The sequence below is a fragment of the Dothidotthia symphoricarpi genome (assembly GCF_010015815.1).
Source record: "Dothidotthia symphoricarpi CBS 119687 unplaced genomic scaffold P153scaffold_30, whole genome shotgun sequence".
Taxonomy (NCBI): Eukaryota; Fungi; Ascomycota; class Dothideomycetes; order Pleosporales; family Dothidotthiaceae; genus Dothidotthia; species Dothidotthia symphoricarpi.
The window spans coordinates 116,830-140,877 of record NW_022985037.1 but is presented as its reverse complement, the minus strand read 5'-3'; the positions used below and the strand labels follow the sequence as shown (position 1 = coordinate 140,877).

The window sequence follows — 24,048 nt, the reverse complement described above, 5'->3', positions numbered from 1 at the left end:
TAGTTAGTCAAAAAATTGGCCTTTTACTGCCTGGAATAATAAGAAACTATCTTAACCGTTACAAGGACACATAGGTTGAGTTCAACTCATGCTCCACATTCAATGCTTGCTTCACTTAGGCAATCGAAACCTGCTTCAAGGTGCATTCACTGCTTCCATAGACTAGCCCTTCTACTGTTGTGTATACGTGATCTTTGAACCATACTCCCAATCACCAACTCATCGACAACTGATATTCAGCCCAATGCTCCTCCATATCCGCCTCCCTCCATTTCTCTACGCCTCCTACAACACCATGCTCGTCGACCTCCCATTTCCCCTCTTCAATCATCTCCAGCCATTTCCCTAGCACATACCTAAGCTGTACATCATGCGCTGCAATGAAATGATTGAATCCCAGTTGGTATAGCTCCGCACTCTTTGGTTCAATCTCAGCAGTCTCATCTCCTTCCCGTCGCACATGCTCGCCGATCAGTGCGCCGTCGCTGGTGCGCGCAAATGCGTTAGAGCCGAGGGTGAATGGAAGAACAAGTTTACAGCCATCCTCAAAAGGATGGGGGCCATAAGGATCGCTTTCGCTGAGGTAAAGACCGGCTGGATACGATGAGATGTTGTTGAAGTCGCGCGCGAAAGGCGATTCGCGCACTTGCTCTCCCCACGGTGCGCGTCGGAATTCTTGGTGGGCAGATGATGTGCTTGCGAAGAGGAGAAGTGGGAAGAGGTTGTTAGCGCCCGCTTGCCCTAACGCCGGGGCGAAAGGTTGGTTTTGGGCGATGCTCAAGCCGGGGGCGATATGAGTGAAGGCAGGTCGCGGGCACTGGGCGAGAAATCGATGTGCGAAGCTGTTTGCGGGTAGGATAGCCGGATTCCCAGCTGTCACCATCTCCAGTAGACCTTGTTCGACGCTCTGCGGTTGAGATGGCATTCTGTCGTGGATCGCGTCTACCAGCTGCTGGAAAGCTTGGAGGGACTCTTCGAGGTCTCGCTCCGTGTATGAAGGCATGATCCACGGCTCCGTGCGCTCTTGCTCCCCACTGTAAGTCGCATCAACGGCCAGAATCTTACCTTGCTCAATCAGATCAACCAAGGTATCAAGAACGATCTCAAGAGGCAGCCACAGTTGTCGGCCATTCATGGTGATTTCGGTGTCACGTATGGACATGTGCTGCATAGCTGTGGCTTCACCTTGATTCAGAACAAGTCCCAATGGATGAGTGGCGCCCAGTGCCTCATTCGCCATGTACAGCAAAACATAGCAGGGCTTGTTAGAATTGTCTTCGTCCTCAGCATAATCTATAGCTCGCCAGAGTTGTTCTGGTGAGCTCAAGCCCCCCAGGTACCGATGGAAACGGTGAGGTTTCAAGGCCGAGTCCATTGCATATCCATGCCAAGCTGCTTTGAGGAAAGACACCACGGACGTATTAAGACGTTCAGCTGTACTCGCAAGAGCTGCATCGCCGCCATAGCATTGCCACCATGTGCATTTGTCGAGAGTGTCGAGTGCCAGTCCGCGCTGGGTCCAGCCTAATTCAACAACGTAATTGTGGAGCGCAGCGCAACGCTCGTGGTCCAAGCCGTCTAATTCTCGTAACGGAACTTCGTTGCTGATACGCCATTCTGCCATGATGTCGTATTTGAAATGGGGGAGTGAAAAGTGATGAAGTTTTCATTCGTCGTGTCCTCAGTGAAGCTGACGATCTAAGTAAGCTTGTTTCATCCTTGGCGGTCCCACCGACACCCATGGACGCACGAGAATGTAAGGCCATGATTCGATGTAACATTTAAGGTGCAACTGTCTCGATTGGAAGTAAGTCCACCATCATGTACACCGAAATCTGTTTTACTTTCGTTCATGACAATCAATACACGTTTGTGATGCTCAATGGATTCTAGCGGCGAAACTCTGGCTTGCTTGTGCACTGCTTGATGTCACATACGAGCAGAAATCGACATGTCTGACGATGAAACCCGTCCCTTTCTAGCGAGAACTATTAACAGGCAAATTTGTCTTCTTTTAGTATGAGTATAAAAGAATAACTTTTTTATAAAAAACACGCTTTATTTAATCTCTACCTAAAAGACTAGCCTTATGTGCAAGCTGCCTGGCTACGTTAGGTTAAACCCTTTTAAGCATTGGCGGGCATAGCATGCATCTCGGTTACTGTATAATATGCCTAGAAGTTTTGTTATAGGCTCTGTTAGCTAGCTTACAGAATTAATTCGACGATTGAGAGAAATTGTTGCTAATAAGTTTTCTATCTCACGTTTATAGCGAGACAGTTTAAGGCATTTTGAAATGTACATACGATGTACTAAATACACTAGATAGGCCTTAGATATAATTGCAGGTACGATGTGACTAGTATTGCAGTTACTGTAATACCGCCAGTTGATCCCTCGGATACCGGCTACCAAGTGGAGACTTTGATCTATTGCTATCTTTACATCCTTCGTCATAGTTGTCGTGGTACTGTACCACTGGACTGTGCCCTACTTGAGTATCATACGATTGCCGATTGTCTTACTTGATTTGACGCTTATCAATCAACAGCGGGGTCATTTCGATCCTGCAGGATTACCATTTGTGGGATATCTATTGTGAGTCGCCCATCGTTTCGTATGTTACTTGGTTTGCGACCTCAAAATCATATCAATAGCTTTCTTGAGCGGCCCACACAATCATACTTCATTGTATTTCAGCTATATCCCAGCATTACCTTGGTCTACTTCAACCTTTTTCCAACTCCAAACTCCAGTTCAAAACTTCTTTCGATCCCAATTTACGAACTTCACCGGCCACAATGTCTGCAGAGGAAGTTGGGCGCGGAACCAAGACGTATAGGCGGACGACGTATCCAGCCATCGACGTAACGCAACCTTTGTTGTCTACCAAGGGCAGGTCCGCTGTAGTGACAGGCGCTGGGCAGGGCATTGGGGCGAGTATCGCGCGGTCATTAGCGCGTTCAGGCATCGATTTCCTTGCGCTGATGGGACGAAGACCAAAGCCGCTTACCTCAGTCGCCGCAGAGTTGGCTGAGCTTGCACCCCATTGCAAAGTGTTCACTTATACCGTCGACATCACTGATGAGGAGGCTGTGAACAATGGCTTCGCAGGCTTCGCTGCTGATATAGGGGAATCCCACCCTATCGATATCTTGGTTGCTAATGCTGGCTACATGTCCGATTTGGGCTCGCTAGACAAGGTCGATCCGAAGAACTGGTGGAGCGCGTTCGAGATCAATAGTGAGTACACACCTCACCGGCTTTGTCCTGTCAAGTAGTCTATGGTAACTACTAACCTTCAATCCTCAAACTAGTCAAGGGAAATTTCCACCTCATACGCGCATACCTCAAGTATGCGCCCAAATCCGAGGACGGACGCCTGGGCGCGGTTATCCACGTGTCGTCGTCCTCAATGCATGGCCCGTACATACCCGACTTCTCAGGCTATCGAGCCTCCAAGGCCGGGGCCACCAAGCTTTTTGAACTTTTCCAGAACGAGCATCCTGAGCTGTTTGTTCTACAGATCCATCCGGGACTAGTTGGTGGCACCGATATGCACTCGAAATTTGCCCACACTACAGGAGGGTTTGAGTTTGATGACGGTGAGTCTTTCGAAACATGTGGAGATATCAGTCATACTTTAATATCAATCCGATCGTTTCCCGCTGTTGCTTCTATTCTATTCCCAGGACTCAACAGCTGACTTATCGTGCATCGCACAGAGCAACTCTCTGGTGATTTTGTCGTTTGGTCGCTTAGCCCAAGCGCTCGCTTCTTGAACGGACGTTTCATCCACGCCAACTGGGATGTCGATGAGCTGAGGGCTAAAAAAGACGAGATACTCAAGGATCCCGAGATGTACACTATAGGTTTAATTGGTTGGTGATGGCTATTTGGCTGTTGCCAATGAATCATAGTTTTCTCAAGCAAAATTTGATGGTACGTTCTCTCAATTTTAGAATTGCGTTCTTCTATCAGCTCCTAATTGCTCACACTCCAGCATAGGTCAGAATGTTATCGGTGACATCGACGTTGAATGTAGTTGAATTCTGAGTGTGTACTGTAAACATTGTCTTCGAGCGACAGATATGTTACATAACTTAGGATGCAACACGCTACTGAGGTTATGAATACCAGACTTTCATCTGAAGCATGACCTAGGGGCGAGCACAACCATGTTCGACAAATATACACAAGGCCCTCAACACAGAGAACGGAATACAACACGAAGACCTTGGGTTTCTACAAGCCCATCGCCTTACTAATCACGGCAGGCATAACTTTCAAAAAGACGTCCCCGTTCCCGAATGGTCAACAATCATCGTGGCAACGCCGATGTCACGAAGTACTGGTCTTGCAGGAAAAGACAGCTCAAACTCATCTGCAACGTAACTACAAGTGCCAGATGAGTACAACCGCGTTTGATCAGGGGGGGGGGTGGGGGTCCAATGCGGATCATACACATCCAGATGAATAGAGGCCACATGTTCAACCGGGAGACTTCAACCCTATCAGGGTGTCGTTGCCGGGCTTCGCGACCTACGGAATATATCGCTATCATGAAATGATCGATGTCGGTTCCGGATGGGCATTGCTCTTGTGCTACTCCCTTGATCTTCAATTTCATCGTCCGCCTCTTCCTCAGACTCGTCATCGTCATCATAATCTTCTAACAACTTGTCAGAACATCTGATCAACGCAATGGTATGTCTTATCTCAAGTAGAAGCTTACCATCGTCTTCGAGATCGGGGTCAATGGGCGTCGGCACTGTTTGCCGATACATGCAGATCTGCCAGTCCTGATATCATGTCAATCTCGGAGGCTGTGCAACGGCATACTCACGCAGACTCACCAAATGCTGACCTTCGACATGGTATCTCCACTCCTCTGATGCACCAAGGTACACCAGAATCTCCCAAGGCAACTCATTCGAACTAAACTCCCATATTGTGATGTACTGATACATTTGACCGATATCCATCCGTTGATGTTTCTGATTTTCCCATCTCGATGCATACTCGAGCTTGAAAATTTGTATGCGAAGTAGGTCTGCGCTTTCCAGCATTCCAGGCGCAAAGTCTTCACGGAAAAAGTCGACAAATTCATCATGGTAGGCATCGTGTGGCTGCCACAAGATCACGACCCAGAGCCTGGTATCTCGAACCTCTGTTTCATGATCAGCTGATATATGCAAAGTGTCTTAGATGTGCTTACCCTCCCGCCATGCTCCCCCGTACCAAGTAGCGTACTCTTTGTAGCACCGTGTGTCCAAGCGGGCTGCCGAGGGAAGTTCATAAGGAGCAGGGCAGATTATTCCATCCAACTCTTCTGCAGAGATAGTAGCCGGAATATCGTAAGTCGCCATGTATTTTCCCTCGATTTCTGGTATTTCTTTGAAAATGTTCTCCTCCAAAGTTTCGGCAAGACGGGCTTGTGTACCCAAACGCACTGCGTTATTAGGGATAAAGGACGTCGCATACCAGTCGGCGGCTCCAGCATTCTCGCCAAAGTCCGTCCAAACAAGGGCCACCCTTGACGGTTCATCTGCTGAAGTGGGAGGATCTGCAGGCGACGCATACTCGGACGGGGAATCTGCAAGAGGACTCGACATACTCATAACCTGATCAGCCAATGGACCGAGGAATCGGGATTCGGATGTTCTATAGTGAGCGGTGCTGATTGTCGAACATATACATCGTGGGTTCTCCAAAGGATGAGTACAATAGTAAGCCTATTCAGGGTAAGCGGTTGCCCGAAATGGTCGAGTTGAGGCGGCGCGGCTGGCATCGCGAAATCCGTTCGCGTACATCAGCGGGTCTGGAGTGCGCCTCAATGCATGGTGGACGGTACCTGCAGTTATGATTGACATTGCATGAGCTGGTCTCACCTGGAGTGTTGACACGCGTGTTCCGCCAGGTCGACTCGGGTGCGCAAACGAGCACAGATTGTACACTGGCAGTCTTCGAACAAGCCGTCGTCCACCAGAATGCCTTGCGATCGAACAGCTCTCGTCAAAAGTAGGTGTTCTTGACGATCTCGCTACTTACGTCCAAGCTTGTCCGGCTGTCAAGCCGATGCTAACATATAGCGCGTGTTTCGCTACCTGCGTTCGATCTATCTTGACCCTTATTGATTGGCCGAACCCATCATCGATACATCTGAGCAGGATCTGGCCCCCCTATAGTTGAGTACCCTTACAAGGTGAAGCAATGACACAACTTGAATCAGGAAAAATGACTGTTGCGGATGAAATTTTGTCATATCCCAAGTATCAATCGATGACCTTGCGTCGCGCGCGATCAGAGCGTGGGTGGCAAAGAACATCATATCACATCTGCGCATGCACCGAAAGATACCGCCGAAGGAGCAATAAAAAGGGGGACCTAGTGACAAATTACACGGTTGACACTCGTATTCGGCGAGATGTGTTCATATGCAATCGCCTAGACTATAGACACTCCTGATTGTTTCGACACGGGATTCTATCTTTCGTTACGAACTCTCGGTCAACCGCAAAAGCGGGAAGTAATTTGTTCTTTGTGGCTACTACGAGCCGTAAGAATACACTGATAAAATACATGAAAATACATGCAAGGCGTATACTGCTGATTATCTAGACATAATAATTCAATTTTAATTTTAAGTTGAGATGCCAGGCTGTTATATGCTTTGTTGTTTCGATGAGTCGAGAGCTTGTTTGCACTACATTACTCTGTCCCTGCCTTCTCTGCCGCTTTCTTCTCTCCGCCAGACTTCTCATCCGACTTTTCCTCAACCGCAGGCTTCTCCTTTTCTTCCCTCTTGTTCTCAACCTCCAACGCAGGACCCCTGTACCCTATTGCGTGCAGCCACTTCGGATCGATGTTTTCCACTTGTAGATACGGCGATACGTCGGAGTTGGGGAAGTTGATGTTGCGCATCGAGGAGCCCATGCCGATGTGCGCCCATGGGTTCTTGTGCTGGTACTCGATCTCGAAATCTTCGTAGCGAGGGGTGGCAATGATTTCCGCGTAGTGATTTGAGGAGCCGGGCCATATGGCTAGCGATTGTTAGTGTGATGCATATCATGGTCATGTGACATTCAAATACATACCATTCACTCGGCCTGTATCGTTGTCGCGATACCACGCTCTGCAGTCAGATTTCCACACAGTGTGTTTTATCCATTCTTGCGCATGCTCGTTGTAGCGGTCTGTAATGTCCTGGCGCGGGACCCAAGACTTGATGTGATCGCGCTGCATTTTCTTGATGACTTGGAGCGCGTACTCAGCGACACTTAGAAGCGGGCCAGTCACGGAACCGTTTTCCACAGGCCTGAACTTATCGTTAGTCTGGTTTCCAACAACAATCATTCACATGACACTTACCAAGTAGGTCCAACAAACATGATCATGTTGGGCATATCCGGACATCCCAGACCAAGGTAGGAAAGCGGTTCAGTCTTCCACTTGTCGTGCAGATCGACACCGTTCTTACCAATGACTGGGAAACGCGGGCGGTAGCTCACGTCAAAGCCTGTTGCACAGACGATTGTGTCAACTTCGCGCTCGACGCCGTCCCCGCCAATCGCGCCCTTCTCAGTGATCTCTTCGACAGCCGTGAAATGCACGTCGACGTTTTCTTTCTGGATGGCTACCATGTAAGGATCTCCAGGTGTAACACGACGGCCTGCAAAGACGTAGTCAGCAAACTTGCACTGTAGGCTCCAAATCAGGTGAACATACAGCCAACTTCGAACTTGGGCGTGAACCCCTCCAACAGCCTCTTATCCTTGATGAAGTCTTGCATTCTCCCTTTCGAGAAGTCTTGCGCCTTCTTCTGGGCTTCTGACCCAGTGTAATATGCTCCCCAACCCCCGTTGATTTGATTCTCAATGTCCTTGGCATGCGCGACAAGCTTTTTCGGGTCATTGCGGAATGCATCACGCTCTTCTTGCGAGTACTCTTTGTTTTGGCCGTAGTTGTTAGCAACCTGAACAAACCAAACACCCGTGCGCACAAAAACGTCCAGATGCTTAGCGAAAGGTTGCATGTTTGGCACTGTTTGGATTGACGAAGCTCCAGATCCGATGATCGCCACCCGATCGTTGGCCCATTGTTCCTTCTGATAGTCCTCCGGCCATGCAGCTGTATGGACTACTCGTCCCTTGAACTTGTCAACGCCTTTGATCTTTGGCCATTTATAGCTGTTCAGGAATCCAGTCGCGTAAAGTAGCAGGTCGCATTCATCTTCGAACTCTCTCGTCTCGCCGGATGGTGTCTTCTGTCGAAGACTAACTTTCCACTTTCCAGTATTGTCTTGCCATTCGGCGCGGATGACCTCAGTGTTAAAAGTCATGTACTTCAGAAGATCAAATACCTCGCATACCTTGCGAAGATACGCCTCGATATCCGGGGCGTGTGAGAAGAAGCGGGGCCAGTCTGGGTTGAGAGCAAAGTTCATGGTATAGGCATGGGACGGAACATCGCAAGCGGCACCTTGAAGCTTTTAGTTTTGAAATGCGACGTGAAATTCTGGGAATATATGCTTACCAGGATAACGATTCTCTAACCAGGTCCCTCCCAGGCCTGCGTTCTTTTCATACATGACATGCTCAACATTCTCACAATTCTTTTGGATCTGGTATGCCGCCTGGATCCCGGACACACCAGTGCCGATCGTCAATACCCTCAACTTTCTTGTTGCAGGATTCCGTAGTAGTTGTCAGATTCATGTTCCTTGAAGCAAACACCATATGCAAAGAACGTACATCGTAAGCGATATCTGGGATATTGTACCCAGTTGAGCCCGGGGTTGAATAGTCCCATTGGCCGTCCTTGCCAATAGAGTTGAGATCTGGCGCCATGATGAGAAGGTGTATACGCGATTATGTCTAAGATGTGTTGGATTCAACTCGGATATAAGTAAAACACGTAATTGTGCCTGAGGATGTGATCGTGGGTCGACGTGAAATGGTCCCAGGAAGGGTCTTTGGTGTTGAACGGGCCAAGAGTCTTTGGTGGTGTGAGTGACTTTTATAAGCATCTACATGTGTCACAGGCGAATCCTCTTCATGCCAAATGACGACCTCGGGCTACGATTTAGGTATAGCTAGCATGCCGGATGATGCTGGCCATCTCGATTACGATGACGAACTGGACAAAGATTGCTTTATTTGCATTACAGTCCTCCCGACTCGGAGGCGTGGCGTGTGCTGATTGCCCGCATACTGTAGCATCTTATTGCTCTTCAAGTTAGCCAATTTAGTCAAAGTATCTAGACCGCGAGAGAAAAGAGAAAGCTTCTTCATTAGTTAGATCATGTCTCACGAACTTTGATCCAACGTTCACGGACCTCCATTTGACGTCATGTTGAGACTACGTTTCTATGATTACAATCTTTTCAGATCTTCGACTAGATTTCACGTTATCTGGTCTATGTGACACCTACACGAGCCTAGTAGGGACGCTATACTTACGCTTCTGAGTCGGGGAACACCGTATGGTTGTGACGCGCCGATCACAGTAGCGCGACCATAAAATTGTGGGGATACATCAACGCGGGGCGTTTGCCGGTGCGTCACTACCCGACTGGCGATCTTTGAACACCAGACGATGCTTCGCGGACAACGGTGTGTACCTACGAACGGTCATCACGAGATCTTGTACTTTCCGTAGATGGAAACATAGGAACAAGTCGTCCCAGACAAGAGAGGTGAACTTCGTGAATAAAAGTACCGCATACCTGACAAATTCAAGAGTGAGGGGCCAATTGAGTCCTAGCATCTTGCCTCTGGGTCTCTCTGTACCATCTTCGTCTGGCCGAAGGATACCGGATACGGCGAGATGTCGAATTATTTGGTAGAAAATCTTGTGGTAGAGAAACTCAGCGGATCAACGCGAAAAAGTGTGACACGATAAATGACGCTTAGCCATATACGTGGAAACCATGATGTTGTTTGGAGAATGCATATCAATCCACCAGCTTCATTCCAATTGATGCATTCCGTTTTTGAAAGTCCACCATCGCTACTTCGATAGTAGAGTCGGCAAAGAAAGTCGCTCCACCAGGATGCCATCGTACTATGCTTGTAGCCCTACAATGGCTTCGTTTTGAGCTCTTTCCTACTCCCACATCTGACGCACATTTAGATTCACTCGCTTGCCAGCCATCCACCCTTTCCAGGCTTCAAACTCGTCGCTGTCCGAGCTACCTGGCCAGTCTTGCAAGTACTCAGGACAAGTGCCGGGGACAATCTGCGGAACGCCGTGCCAGGCGAAGCGGGACGATCCGCTCATATAGACTGCGCTTCCCGAGCGGAGTCTGAGTGCCATTGCCTTGTTGTCCGCTTCGGCTGACGTGGAAGATGTACCGATTACGAAGATGGCATCGCATCCGAGACTTATGCTGACCAGGCCGGTTGAACTAGTCTCTGCAACGTCGCGATGCACCGAAAGGGTGTCTCCTGGTGAGTAGAGGTTCACGATTGCAGCCTCGGATTTTGTGTCTGTGAAGACGCTCTCGAGTAGGGTTTTGATGTCCGGAGGAAAAGCGGGAGGAGTGACATCTGGGTATTGTTTGTTCGTCCAATCGTACTGGCCACCCAATGTCGTCCACCGCATCTTCTTTTTTAGGAGCTGGGATACAGAAATTGGCTTGTGAATAGTGGGATCGATGGGGTTTGCAACGCTATCAGGCGAGTTTGGTGGAATGGAAAAGAAAGAAGCGTGAGACGGTGGGTAAGCAATGTTGTAGTGGGTATGGATATTTGTGAGATGAGCAGGGGTTGAGAGGTCGCGGTGAAGTAGACGAGACAGAAGGATTGACTGTATCTCTGGAGGGAGAAGAGAGGGGACTATGTGAAGACCTACCTGCTGTCAGGACCGAATGAGAGACTGGAGGGGTATGAGAGAGAATGAGAACTGCAGGCAAGGCCACGGAAAGAGATGCATATACATGATATACAAATTATGAACTTTCAACATCCGTTCAGCGAACAAAGCACCCAGAGGCAGTCTTACCTGGCATATCCTCATGCTCATAGACCGGTACATCTGATGAGGTCTCCACGCTCTCGATGTCAAGATCCTGTCGCGCGAAAGCTTGAAAAGCACTCATCAAATCTGTCATAGAAAGATGCTTGACGACGCGCACTTTACTATCTAATAGCGTGGATATATGCCTCGACAGATCTACAATTTCGACGTCTTGATCTAGATCCTTCATTTTCATCTTCTGGTACTTTTTGTAAACGTTTCGTATGCTTAGAGGCGGACGCTCATGAGGGTCAAGATTCTCCATAGCGTATTTGGTGAGGGGTAATCTATTGGTTGTGCTATGTTGGTCGAGCGACTGTGTTGTTGGATCGCGAAACGTGTGGGATGTTGACTAAGCTCCAGACGCGTTCGTGGCTCGCTAGCGCGGGCTGAGGGGGAAGCTACGACTGTTTACCTCGCGTTTTTCCTCGCAGGGCTGTTTTGATCCTCGTTGTCCCTCCACTCGACCCGTTTTACTAATCCACAGGTACGCTTCTGGCTCCTCGCCCTCCAGCTCGACCAGACTCGTCTTCCAACGCTCGAATTCCGCCCGTTGTCGACAGACATCTTTGTCTCCAAGCCTGACCGCCTATCGTCTGAGCAGCCTCTCGTTCGCACACCGCCGCTATGGAGAACTACCAGAAGATGGAGAAGATTGGGGAGGGCAAGTCACTACCCAGCCTCCAGGCTATCCCTATGCTAACTCGTCGTCCCAGGTACCTACGGAGTTGTCTACAAGGCGCGCGACCTCACCACCAAGGACCAGCGCATCGTTGCCCTGAAGAAGATACGTCTCGAGGCTGAGGACGAGGGCGTCCCGTCGACGGCCATTCGTGAGATCTCGCTTCTCAAAGAAATGAACGACCCCAACATCGTCCGCCTGCTCAACATCGTGCATGCCGACGGCCACAAGCTCTACCTCGTCTTCGAGTTCCTCGACTGCGACCTGAAGAAGTACATGGAGGCGCTACCGGTCAGCCAGGGTGGTCGAGGCAAGCCCCTGCCGGAAGCTACTGGGCTCGCAGGCCAGCCCCTGAACATGGACACAACCATGGTCAAGAAGTTCATGATGCAGCTGAGCCAGGGCGTGCGCTATTGCCACGCTCACCGAGTCCTTCACCGCGATCTGAAGCCGCAGAATCTCCTGATCGACAAGGACTGCAACCTCAAACTGGCGGATTTTGGTCTGGCGCGTGCTTTTGGCGTGCCGCTGCGGACATACACTCATGAGGTGAGACCCTTGTGGAAGCCCAATTCGACTTTGGACTGACATACTCTAGGTCGTTACGCTGTGGTATCGATCGCCTGAGATTCTCCTAGGTGGTCGACAGTACTCGACAGGCGTCGACATGTGGTCTGTTGGCTGCATCTTCGCAGAGATGTGCACGCGCAAGCCCCTCTTCCCCGGTGACTCGGAGATTGACGAGATCTTCAAGATCTTCCGGTACGTGGGTCCTCTCATACATGACTGCACTTACTAACGTCGACCAGCATCCTGGGCACTCCCAGCGAACAGGACTGGCCCGGTGTCACCTCCTTCCCCGACTTCAAGCCCTCGTTCCCCAAGTGGGCTCGCACAGACATCGCCTCCATTGTCACAACCCTCGACGACGTGGGTCTCGACTTGCTTGACGCCCTTCTTGTCTACGATCCTGCCGGCCGCATCTCCGCGAAGCAGACGGTCATCCACCCATATTTCGCGGGAGTGAATGAGCGTGGTATCTACACCAATGGCTATCACTGATTGCTTGACGTCCCAGGAGGATGTACGACTGTTACGGATTTGATGGAAGCATGCTAGGCGTCGGAGGATATACTACACATACCAGCATCTTGACAAAACTGCTGCCTGCTTTGGATACAATGAGATGGGGCTGCGCTCAACGAGACAGCTACGGCGTTATACATGCATGTTACGGAACCTTTTGCATTTGGGGTCATTGCAACTAGAGCAGATAGATGAAATCAACTCTTGTAAAGCTCGATTGATGGGCATGTTGGGATCACTAACTGTATAGCGTTCGACATGATGACAATTCCCATACTATCCCTTGCTCATCAACATGTCAGCGGCCAATATCAACCTAACTGTCATGCAGGCAGGGCTCGTCTTCTTGGATGATAATGTGGTGTAGCAGACGGCGAATGACGCAACGTGGTCGATCGCTGCCCCACTCCATCCCTGCAGACGCGGGGAACGCAGGGACGCGGCGCGTTCGATCAAGCTGCCAGCCAAACTCCCCTTCTGGACACAAATGATGGCTCCACCAAGGCTCCTCCCTCCCTCGTCCGGCCCCCGCCTGATCGTCTACCACCAAACCTATCATGACTCAGCGGGGAATTACCACTCGCTGCTCCCGCTGCTCACGAGTAACACGGGAATCACACATGTCATCATCGCGGCGATACATGTGAACGAGGGAGCAGGAAACATCACGCTGAATGACCATGGCCCAGATGACAAGAGATACGACCAGCTTTGGGGCGAAGTGGCCTGGCTACAAGGCAGTGGGGTGAAGGTTTTGGGCATGCTAGGCGGAGCTGCAAAGGGGTCGTTTGAGCGGTTAAGCGGGGACGAGGCGAGTGTACGTCGCATTGCCATACAACCCAACCATGACACGACTAACTCGGCCAGTTCGAAGCATACTATGCCCCCCTCCACGCCCTAATATCCGCCCGCGCTCTGTCCGGCCTGGACCTCGACGTCGAGGAGCAAATCCCCCTATCCACCGCCACACGCCTCATCGCCCGTCTGCGCGCAGACTTCGGCCCCTCGTTCCTCATCACCCTTGCCCCCGTCGCCACAGCACTCCTCCCCGATCCAAAGGTGCCCGCACATCTGCGTCCGCCGCGGCCCACGCTCGCAAGCGGCCCGAACCCACTGCACCCCACCCTCCCCCATCTCAGCGGCTTCTCCTACCCGGAACTCGAATGCAGCGTCTACGGCCGCGAAATAGCGTGGTACAATACGCAATTCTACTGCGGATGGGGTGATGCCTCGACGACACAGTGGTACGACGCCATCATCGCCGCAGGCTGGGCGCCGGAAAAAGTCGTCTTAGGCGTTGTCACGAACCCCGCAAACGGCGCGGGTCACACCCCCGTCGCCAGACTGCGCGACGTGTGTACGCAGCTGCGCGCCAGATACCAAACCACTGGCAGAGGCTTCGGCGGCATCATGGGCTGGGAGTACTTCAACAGCGGCGACAGCGACGCCGATCTCGTCCACGTCTCCACCCTCGACCTCAACAACGAGACGGTGCAGGCTGGTTGGGTTGCCGCTCTCGGCCGCGTACTGCGCGTCGAGCACGCACCACCGCGCCAGCCCCTCGCCTTTTCGCCAGAACAGGTCCGCCAGATGGTTTCTCGGTTGCCGGCCGCGCGCGCTCCCTGGCCTGAAGACGAGCTGCAGAAGCTTGTTGTGCTGGGGTTTCAGCGCGCTGAGGCGGTCGCCGCGCTGAATGCTACGGATGGGAATGTGGAACTTGCTGCAGGGTTTTTGTTCGAGCGGTATCCTTCGTGAGGGGAAGAGATGTGCTTGTTTTATAAGCCGGTTTCTAGATCTATACTTTGGTGTAAACTCGATACAATACTCTCTTGCATATTCCTCATGAGTGAAACATATGAATCTTCATCTACGGCTACACATTTAAAAAAGGGGTATCTGTGATTTACTACTACTCATGCGTACAATACGCAGTCATTGACTCATCCTTCCATAACGTCTAAATCTATGTCTAATGGCAATCCCAATCCCATGCCCGGCCCACGTCGCTAGTGTAACAATGACAATAGTAATAACAACAAGAACAAGAACGAGAACACGCTCGGTGGAGCTCGCAAGGAATTAAGTCTCATGAAGAAGAAAGAAGAGAGGAGGAGAAAATAACCCGAACCCAGAGTGACATAATGGAATACAAATACAACATAGTGTGGAGTGATACGATTGATCTCGTGATGGACCCAACACTCTTCCTTGTCGCCAACGCAGTTCGGCCGTGGATATTCCGCCGCGGCGGGATATCAAGCCAAGCCAAGCGGGGTACTCGAGCGCGTAGCGTTTGAATGGGTGTGAAGAATGTCGGGGATATGCATGTGCTGGGCCATGCAGCGCCGAGCTTTCGGAGAGTGGGGAGTATATGCAAGAACGCGCACATCCGGCGGTTGAACGTAAAGGGATCCACACGCCCTTCCCGTCCCATGGGAGCCGCAACGCCCTCCGGCCGACGACGCCGAGACAGGGCGTGTTCTTCCTTCTCTGCGTACATGACGAGAAAGGCGATGAGACGAGTGGATCATCACCTCACCTCATCATCGCTGGACCTGGGACTTTCGCGTCGGGAGTTCTTCTGCGTATTGCGATACGTCTCCTCATTCAGCGTGTCCAAGCTACGTGCAGGACTGGGCGTTGTGCCCCTGCTGCCTCTGCTGCGACTCGGAGAGCTAGGCCTAGACGTGGCGATCTCGTACGACGGCAGGACCATATCCATCACCCGTGGTTCGCGGGCGGGCGTGCGGACCGCAGTGTTGTAGCTGGGTGTGCGGACTAGGGCGTCCATGTCGTAGTTTGAGGGTGGCAGGTCGAAGTAGGAGGATTCGGCGCCGTGCTGGGGTGTGCTGTCGCCCGACGAGTGGTGTGATTGTTGCCGGCTTGGTTGGAAGCGTCCTTGTCGGTCATTGACAGACATGTCGAGGTTTTGGAGGCGGTGTTGCAGTGCTATCGCAGACGCGCCGCCACCAGTTTGGTTTGCTACTGCATCCAGCGACGACAGATTCTCTGCGGAGCCGCTTCGGCTTTGCGCGTAGAAGGGCGTGTTTGCCCCGCTGTTCATCATGCTGTACATGCCCCCAGGCGTCATGTAACCAGAAGGATCGATATCGTTGTACAGCTCGTCCAGCTGGTGGAGGCCGTATGTGGGCGGGGCGTTCTGGTTCACCACGTCCTGAATCGCCTGCTGAGAGAGCAGATTGTTATCCACGACCATACTGAGGTCTTCGTTCGGGGGCAAGTTCGGCGAGATGAAGAGGTGGACGTGGTTCTTAACCAGCAGTTGACTCGTATGTCCTTCTGGGTTCTTGAGATTCACGTATAATCGCAGTTTGTGTGTCAAGCGGATGTTCTCTGTGTCCACAGACTGTCTGCAGTTCTTCAGCGATCTCGGGAGTTCAAGCTTCATCGAGAAGCGGTGGGATTCGTCAAACAGCTCATCGGCCTCCTCAACGCCATGCGGGACGATGTGTGCGGAGTTTTCGGGCATGTCGCTTTCAGATACAGCGACCTGCTGCTCGGTCTGGTAGCTTACGCGCCGGCCAGCGTATTCTGCAAACAGTTGCCGCGCCTCTATCAGCTCCATCTTGATTGTCGCGATTTCCACACCCTTTCGCAGCGGTATCAGGACGAAGTCGGCGTTTATGTGGGTTCCAATGATGAAGTTTTTCTGTGGCACCGTAATCTTATAGGCCAGCTTGTTTGCCCAGATGTCTTCGTTGATCTGCTCCATGGGCATCGACTCCATCAGATCTTGTCCCAGCGTTCGAATCACGCGAATGTGTGACGTAGCCGAGAGCTGCTTGGTCATGTAGCCGCGGTCCACAGTCGCCTTGAGGTTGTACACGACCCAGTTTGTGGGAAGGCCCTCGACGCTCTGGTCGAGGCTGCTGGGCATCTTGAAGGAGAAATCCCACTCATGGCGTCCAGCGTTGATCTTGTGCGCCTTGTTCTTGCTGTCGCCAATGGGAAAGAGAGTGATGTTGTCGATGTGGATATTCGTCTTCTGCGAGATGGGCTGCGGGCTGACGGTGTTGGTCAAGTGCCATCTGATTGTGGAATGTCAGCGTGCGATGCCCCACCTACTCCACGCGCCGATTGCCAACCACAAATCTCCGATGTCCAGGGTAGAGGGAAAAAAAGCAGTCACGTACGAGACTTTCCGCGTGCCCGTCAACGTCAACCGTATACACCTGACACTGATCGACTCGGGATTTGTGAGGATAAGCTTCCCCTTGAGCTCTGCATCCTGGCTCTCCGACGGCTCTCCATAGAAGACGACAAACGGCGAATCAGGCCTGAAATCTCGGTTAGCAAATGCACTCTCTTCCTCTCAGAAAGCTCCACCGGCTGCGTGATGGTGTGGAAATGACGTACCGAATCTCCAGTGTAGTCGCGGCGTTCCTGCCAAACACGCCAACGCCGTGCGGGCGGGGCAAAGGCATCGTGTGTTGCGGGTAGGGAGGGGGATTCGAAAAAGTGGGTTTAATAGAGGACCAGGCGCATCAGTCTCGCAAGATAGAGAGTGGACGCGCAGGTTATATAGCGGAGGAATGCAGGTGGGCAGAACAATGGAAACACAAGCGGCGGTTGGATGTCGCGATAGTTGCAGATATAGAAACAAAGCCGGCGCGGGAGAGAAAGTGGCTGAGTGCGTAGACTTGGGGCTTGGGCGGGAGCTGACTTGAACTTGCTTGACTTGAGCTGAGCTGTGGGTCGGGGAGGTCAAGCTATAAAAGTCAAAGAAGATTGGGATACCTAGATAGTAAGACACACCTAGATATGGGCAGGGACGAGCAACAGATCCACACACGCCGCGTGTAGCCTCTGCGCACGACGTCTATCTATGTCAAGACAAAGCCATCAACGTGGGATAACGCGCTCGCCCCTCCAGACCCCTGTACTGAGCACGCTGCGCACTACACACTGCACAGCGCTTTACACTGCATGCAGGGAAATCTTGCCCCTACGGCTAACGAGCAGCAATGATTGCATCTCGCGTCTAGCGCGCTTTTTGCGAGTTTTTCCTTTGCGGGCGGGTACTACCAATACAGGCGAGAAGGTGTCCCGGTGGAAAATCCCGATCTGCTGCGAACTGGGCGTGCGGATCGATTACGCTACGTTACGAGGTGGGATCCTTGGTGCGGCTTGCCCGAGACAAAGACGGAGACGTTGGTGTTTCTTATTCTCGGCGTACTGCATGACAGCAAGGCATGCTACCTACGTGTGAGGTATGTGTTTAGCTTAGGTGACAGCAGTGAGTATGCCATCTGACAGGTCCGGAGTATCTTCGCACTGGCAAAAAGGAGTTTGTAGGATTCTGTTTCTGTTTCGAGTGCTTAGAGACGCATCTAGACGGACTTTCTTGGAGGAATGTGTCTCAGCCTCGCAAGTCGCAACCCGTATTGCACGCCCCCTATTCATCTCTTTTATGCATCACATCACACACTCTCCACTGCGCTCACTGCATCTAATGTACGACGCGCACCTTTCACGGCCGTGGAGCTTCCTCTTTGTTGACTTCCTCCCATCTCGTTCCAAGTTCCTCCCGCATAACATCTAGTCCAGACCCTCAGCACCGATCAACAACACCACCGTGACGAAACCCAGACCCATACAACGACAGCGACTCACGCACGACGTCAACCAAGAGACGGTCCATCACAGTGCCCGCTAACACGCATTCACCACGCGCCACCCAAATCCGGTCCAGTCCAGGCCAAGTCCAACATCTCGCGATAACCTTACGACAAATGTCAATACCTATCACCAAGTAGCAGCATGCAGACCTGCGTAGTCTGCGGAATTCACAAAAGATAACAACCTTCGACAATCATGGGGATGGCATTTGCTATCTTTCCGCCTCTCAGCCACATCGTCACAAAGCATGCTGGCAGACAGGGCTGAAAATGACGAGTGCCAAACGAATAGTTAGTCGCCACGCACGTGAGAGAGTGCCTACCGCCGCCATCGGGCCATATCGGAGAGCAGTTGCCCCTGCACCCCTACCCGAAATCCTGACCAACACAACGTGCCGAGCAACCTCATATTACTTTCAAGCCTTTGTCTCCCTAGCGCTCGCCGTCGTCGAATTCTCGCCGTCATCACTTGCAGCACCCTCCTTGGGGCGATCCCATGTCCTGACGTGACCTGTTCAAACGCGCGCCCGTCAGCTCCACTTTCTTATCTCGAAAAAGTTTTTATGTTTCCGTGATTCAACAGTTCCACAGCGGGTCCCACAGGCGGGTTCCTGCGCACAAGCGTTGCATGTGTGTGTAAAATGTGTAGCGCGTCGACAAGCGTTATCGCGATGCGACATGTTCCTCGACGAACGACGTGCGAAAGCTTGGTGGTCAAGCGGTGACACATGCAAGGAAAATTTTGGATGCGACTCACCATTTTTACATGACGTGATTATGCAATCCTCTTCGAATCCAAGCCAAGCCAAAGGATGCTCGTCCACGCTTTTTGTCTGCAGAATATTAGAACTAGTTATGTTTTGTTGAGATGGATTCTGTTTGAAAAGGTACTTACCAGCACCGGGGGCAACATGGCTGTGCGCGCTCGAGACTCGACTGGATGCACCACTTCTTCCTCGTCGATCAGACTACCTGAGGTAAGGTTGGAGTTTGAGCGCAGACGGCTCACGGATCCTTCTGTGCGTGTGCGCTGTATCTTCAGATTTGTTGAGGTGATGCTGTTGCGTTGTCTCACGGATGCCTGGTAGAAATCAGTTCAACACTTCGTCCTCGGTGTTGCAGCAAGAACTCACCGCTCGCGGTCTATGGAGCATGCCAACGCTGAAGTCCCAGAGCAACAGTTGACAGTCTTCTCCAACACTGCCTATCCGGTAGTTACGATCGTCGCACCGCCAAGGGTCGAACTGCACCGCCGTCACCCACGAGTTGTGTCCCTGACATCGTGCCACTAGCTGGTTGTCTTCCAATGACCAAATGGAGACCAGGTCGTCCTGACCTCCTGTCACAACGTATTTGCCGTCTGGCGACCAGCAGACACACATCATACCTCCATAATAGCTCATGTAGAGATGGAGCAATCTGACGCGTGTTAGGTTGGTTTCATCTGGGGATTGTGCAGAGCGTACTTTTCTTTGAGGAAGTCAATGATCCTGAACGACCCATCTTCGGAAACCACAGCCAGATGACGGCGATCGGGGGAAAACTCAAAAGCGTTGATCTTGGAACGGGACAGTTGCCAACAAGACACGGGATTTGACTTCTGGCTGTTGGAGGTGACTGATTTCTTGACCGAAAGCCTTGCCTTTTTCTCAGTCTCGGATGTGGTGTGTTCGGTGGTTGAGGACTGTTCTTCCGCACTGAATACAGCGTCTTCTTTTTCTTTGTCGTACACGATCAGACTGCCATCCATGTGCGCCGCGAGAAACAGGTTCTCGCTGTTGGGAAGCCATCGAATGTCGGATATAGCGCTGCCATTGATGACGCCCTGTTTCAATCAGTCACGTTCGAAATAGTGTTGACTCAAGTCTGCCTCACATTCTTGTTGATGCGCGAGTACTTTTGCGACATTGGTTCGTACCATATTATGTCACCGGTCGAAAAGCCCATGATGATGTCTAGGTGGTTTGGGCCCTTTGTGATCTGGTTGATGTCGTGGCATAGCGCATGCGCTTTGGTGAATAAAATCTTGGTCAGATGCTCTTCCTGCGCGGAATCAGTCCCCACATCTTTCAACGAGTATACAGCGAGAGTCAAACCTTGTTGGGCGATGTCAAGTCGAGCCATTGCAAGGCGCGGTTGATGTTGGCAAACGCATAGTGACCGTTGGGATTGTGCTCTTGGAGGCGCTTGGACAAGTTCTCGTGGGGAATCACCCTCGACACGAAGGACGAATTGCTCTTAACAATGTTGCTCTTCGGTTTGCGCCTCTTGAGGGGGTCCTTGGAGTCTTTCCCGTTGATTGCTGCGAGCGCTGTATTGCCTTCCCCGAACATGGGCGTCCTCAGACCGTCCAATGGCGATGACCCAAACCCATTGACACTGTGTGCGCCTGTGTCGCTTGCTTGGCTGTTTGTCTCATGCGGCGATTCTTGGATACTGGGCGGGATCTCGGATCGGTTGCTGTAGCGGGTTTCGAGTCGAGAGAGGTGGGAGCGCGATGGCTGGCGGGGCGCAAGAGCAACCAGCGACAGCTTGGTGCCACATGTCGGCGGGGATATGGTCGTCGCGAGCGGATTGGGGTTGTGGATGGGAGCCTCTGAGGGGTGTGGAGGGGGTGTGGCTAGGTGAAGGTCATCGCGCAGGATGTAGGTGCCTATACATTGCGCAGAGTAAGCACCAAGCATCACGCATCAAGCATGCACGCGCATAGCCAGGACATACCTTCGCCTACCACCAACTGGTAGTCTGAGCCCGCGGGATGGGTGATGGTGTTGTTGGTCTCGATAAGCTGGCCTGGGATGGCGCCTGGGAATTGGCCGATAGGGTACCGCGGCGGAGGAGGAAGCACGCTGCGCACAAGTCAGTAAGGCTGCACGTCGTGACATGATAGCCACGGCGCTGCGATTGGTCACTCACAACATGGCCGACGAGCTGCAGTCGGCTGCGAGACGACGGAGGGCGCGAGTATTATTCCCCTGGGCACGCGGCTGAGTACGAGGCTACACGTCGGTCGGGCAGCGCGACGATATCCCGAGTGTGCACTGTCACTGGCACTGGTACCGGCTCTGGCTAGGATGATGAGGCGCAATGCAACCGACCCGACCCTGGGGAATGCGGAGGGAGCCAAACATGGCTGCGGGGCGCTGCTGCAGGCTCCGTGCGCGTTCCCTTGATTGCATCATCACCACTTCTCTCCTCACGACCCGTGCTGTCGGTGGACGGAGGAACACACGGCGCAGTTACAACCGCGAGGCTTTCATTCTCGCCAGACGGCCGTGTCTGGACAAGGGCGCGTCGTCGCCGCTGCTGCCACGTGGGTGGGCGCCAAGACCTGCGAACACGCGAGTCGCTCTCTGCCATGATCCTGATCCGAGAGTGCAAAGCCATGTTCGAACCCCTCCATCCTTGCTGCAATCGACACAGTATGGAGTGAACATGCTGACTCGACATGGCAACTGGTACGTGCCGCTCCCTCCCCAGCCCGTCTCGCCCTGATCCCCGCTGACCAGGGTCGCCAGTTCGGATATGTGTATGCGGCGATGAGGGAGTGGGCAAGAGCTCCATCATCACATCGCTCGTCAAGGATGTCTTCGTCACGGCAAAGATCCAGCCCGTCCTCCCGCAGGTGACGCTGCCACCGACGCTGGGCACACCCGACAACGTCACGACGACCATTGTCGACACCTCCGCCCTCCCGCACGAGCGTCATGCCCTCCGCAAAGAGCTCCGAAAATCAAACGTCATACTGTTGGTCTACTCGGACCACTACAGCTATGAGCGGGTCGCGCTGTTTTGGATGCCCTATTTCCGCTCCTTGGGTGTCAATGTACCCGTAGTGCTATGCGCAAACAAGTCTGAGCTGCTGTCGAATGGGCCGACCTCGCAGGTTGTGACGGAAGAGATGCTGCCTGTCATGAACGAGTTCAAGGAGATCGACTCGTGCATACGGACAAGCGCGAAGGAGCACCACAACATCAACGAGGTCTTCTTCCTCTGCCAAAAGGCCGTCACACACCCCATAGCGCCGCTGTACGACTCCAAGGAAAACGCACTGAAGCCCGCGGCTGTGTCGGCGCTGCAACGAGTCTTCCACCTGTGCGACAAAGACAAGGACGGATACTGGAACGACCAGGAGATTCACGACTTCCAGATCAAGTGCTTCGACAAGCCACTGGGGGAGGATGACTTGGCCAACATCAAGAAGTCGATGGAGCGATTTGCTCCTGGCGCAACCGACGAGAACGGAATGGACGAAAAGAGTTTCTTGCTGTTGAACAAGATCTTCGCGGAAAAAGGACGCCATGAAACAATATGGATTATCCTCAGGAAGTTCCACTACACAGATAGTCTCAGTCTTCAGGATACCTTTCTGCATCCCAAGTTTGATGTTGTTCAGTTCTCGTCAGCCGAGCTGAGCCCAGCAGGATATCGGTTCTTTGTCGATCTGTTTCTCAAATTCGACAAAGACAACGATGGCGGGCTCAACGACCAAGAACTCGCCAACTTATTCACACCCACTCCCGGTGTCCCCTCGTCCTGGGTCGACTCTGCATTCCCGTCATGCACAGTACGCAACGAAGCTGGGTACATTACCCTGCAAGGATGGCTTGCACAATGGAGCATGACGACGTTCGAGGAGCCCAAGACAACATTGGAGTACCTGGCGTATCTCGGCTTCGAAAGCAACGACCGAGGAGGAACGACCAGCGCGCTCAAAGTTACGAAAGCTCGCAAGCGACGAAAGAGGCCCGGCAGGGTGGAGCGCAACGTCTTCCTCTGCTACGTGGTGGGTTCAAGCGGCAGCGGGAAAAGCACCCTCTTATCATCGTTCTTGCAACGTCCCTTTACACAAACATACCATCCTACCATCAAGCCACGGGCAGCAGTGAACAGCGTAGAGCTCAAAGGCGGCAAGCAATGCTACCTCATCCTCGAAGAGCTTGGAGAACTAGAACCGGCGATTCTGGAGAACCAGGCCAAGCTGGACGCATGCGATCTGCTCTGCTACACGTACGATTCCAGCGACCCAGACAGTTTCACGCATATTGTCGAGCTGCGGAAAAAGTACCCACATCTGGATGACTTGCCGGCGGTGTACACAGCGCTCAAGGCGGATCAGGACAAGACGATGCAGAGGTGTGAGCAGCAGCCGGACGAGTATACCAGCGCACTGAGAATGGCGCCGCCGTTGCATGTGAGTGCGACGTGGAACAGCATCTCGGAGCTGTTTGTTCATGTAAGTGGTCGGTTGTTTTGGAAATAGAGTTAAGCTGACTTGGAATAGCTTGCCGAGAGCGCGACATATCCATCGACAGCCTTTCCCAAGGCGGAGGAAGAACCTTATGATAACATGAACCTGTACTTGGCGCTGGGCGCTGTTACATGTGCGGTGGTGTCTGTGATATTCATTTGGAGAAGGAATTCTTCGAATTGAAGAGTACATATGTACTACGTTTGAGATGCCATGTTACCAATGAGTTGCCATGTGTAGTAGTTGAATACAAGCAGCGTGTAATACATACTGTACCCTCTTTGACGTGAGACATGTTGGACAGGGGCGGCCGTGTCGCTTATCGTGCAATCTGTCCATGTCCAGGTCTGGTAGGTATGCGTGACGCCCAA

The 24,048-nt window shown here is 52.2% G+C and overlaps 9 protein-coding genes across 9 annotated transcripts; 3 read left to right on the top strand and 6 right to left on the bottom strand.

Annotated features, from left to right (window-relative positions):
• Positions 1 to 211: 211 nt before the first annotated feature.
• On the bottom strand, positions 212 to 1,624 carry P153DRAFT_426961 (uncharacterized protein; the record flags this gene model as incomplete). Its single annotated transcript, XM_033672637.1, has 1 exon — positions 212 to 1,624. The coding sequence occupies one exon, from the start codon at positions 1,622 to 1,624 to the stop codon at positions 212 to 214; it is 1,413 nt and encodes a 470-aa protein (XP_033517949.1).
• Positions 1,625 to 2,638: 1,014 nt separating this feature from the next.
• On the top strand, positions 2,639 to 3,889 carry P153DRAFT_426960 (NAD(P)-binding protein; the record flags this gene model as incomplete). The annotated part of the gene is made up of 4 exons (XM_033672636.1): positions 2,639 to 2,961; positions 3,028 to 3,243; positions 3,318 to 3,605; positions 3,726 to 3,889. Exons 1-4 carry the CDS (start codon positions 2,802 to 2,804, stop codon positions 3,887 to 3,889), a joined length of 828 nt encoding a protein of 275 aa, XP_033517948.1. The 5' UTR covers positions 2,639 to 2,801.
• A 919-nt stretch (positions 3,890 to 4,808) lies between these two features.
• On the bottom strand, positions 4,809 to 5,615 carry P153DRAFT_303659 (uncharacterized protein; the record flags this gene model as incomplete). The annotated part of the gene is made up of 2 exons (XM_033664534.1): positions 4,809 to 5,170; positions 5,219 to 5,615. The coding sequence occupies 2 exons, from the start codon at positions 5,613 to 5,615 to the stop codon at positions 4,809 to 4,811; spliced, it is 759 nt and encodes a 252-aa protein (XP_033517947.1).
• A 996-nt stretch (positions 5,616 to 6,611) lies between these two features.
• P153DRAFT_426959 (FAD/NAD(P)-binding domain-containing protein) lies at positions 6,612 to 8,849 on the bottom strand (the record flags this gene model as incomplete). Its single annotated transcript, XM_033672635.1, has 6 exons — positions 6,612 to 7,043; positions 7,098 to 7,318; positions 7,372 to 7,672; positions 7,729 to 8,481; positions 8,536 to 8,681; positions 8,734 to 8,849. 6 exons carry the CDS (start codon positions 8,847 to 8,849, stop codon positions 6,712 to 6,714), a joined length of 1,869 nt encoding a protein of 622 aa, XP_033517946.1. The 3' UTR covers positions 6,612 to 6,711.
• Positions 8,850 to 9,748: 899 nt separating this feature from the next.
• P153DRAFT_351998 (oxidoreductase) lies at positions 9,749 to 11,316 on the bottom strand. Its single transcript, XM_033666362.1, has 2 exons — positions 11,005 to 11,316; positions 9,749 to 10,850 (listed from the first exon to the last, which is right to left on the bottom strand). The coding sequence occupies exons 1-2, from the start codon at positions 11,282 to 11,284 to the stop codon at positions 10,108 to 10,110; spliced, it is 1,023 nt and encodes a 340-aa protein (XP_033517945.1). The 5' UTR covers positions 11,285 to 11,316; the 3' UTR covers positions 9,749 to 10,107.
• Positions 11,317 to 11,734: 418 nt separating this feature from the next.
• On the top strand, positions 11,735 to 14,542 carry P153DRAFT_303717 (glycoside hydrolase family 18 protein; the record flags this gene model as incomplete). The annotated part of the gene is made up of 5 exons (XM_033664537.1): positions 11,735 to 12,250; positions 12,300 to 12,463; positions 12,511 to 12,724; positions 13,155 to 13,608; positions 13,662 to 14,542. Coding segments are annotated over 5 exons (2,229 nt in total), but the record flags the coding sequence as incomplete, so codon positions are not given.
• A 775-nt stretch (positions 14,543 to 15,317) lies between these two features.
• Positions 15,318 to 17,232, bottom strand: P153DRAFT_303627 (uncharacterized protein; the record flags this gene model as incomplete). The annotated part of the gene is made up of 3 exons (XM_033664531.1): positions 15,318 to 16,836; positions 16,942 to 17,085; positions 17,165 to 17,232. 3 exons carry the CDS (start codon positions 17,230 to 17,232, stop codon positions 15,318 to 15,320), a joined length of 1,731 nt encoding a protein of 576 aa, XP_033517943.1.
• Positions 17,233 to 18,842: 1,610 nt separating this feature from the next.
• On the bottom strand, positions 18,843 to 21,813 carry P153DRAFT_391489 (WD40 repeat-like protein; the record flags this gene model as incomplete). The annotated part of the gene is made up of 10 exons (XM_033671071.1): positions 18,843 to 18,937; positions 19,184 to 19,259; positions 19,322 to 19,507; positions 19,560 to 19,845; positions 19,893 to 20,251; positions 20,302 to 20,469; positions 20,523 to 21,079; positions 21,148 to 21,275; positions 21,343 to 21,401; positions 21,556 to 21,813. The coding sequence occupies 10 exons, from the start codon at positions 21,811 to 21,813 to the stop codon at positions 18,843 to 18,845; spliced, it is 2,172 nt and encodes a 723-aa protein (XP_033517942.1).
• A 61-nt stretch (positions 21,814 to 21,874) lies between these two features.
• Positions 21,875 to 23,946, top strand: P153DRAFT_401882 (mitochondrial Rho GTPase; the record flags this gene model as incomplete). Its single annotated transcript, XM_033671948.1, has 3 exons — positions 21,875 to 21,884; positions 21,936 to 23,662; positions 23,711 to 23,946. The coding sequence occupies 3 exons, from the start codon at positions 21,875 to 21,877 to the stop codon at positions 23,858 to 23,860; spliced, it is 1,887 nt and encodes a 628-aa protein (XP_033517941.1). The 3' UTR covers positions 23,861 to 23,946.
• Positions 23,947 to 24,048: the final 102 nt, after the last annotated feature.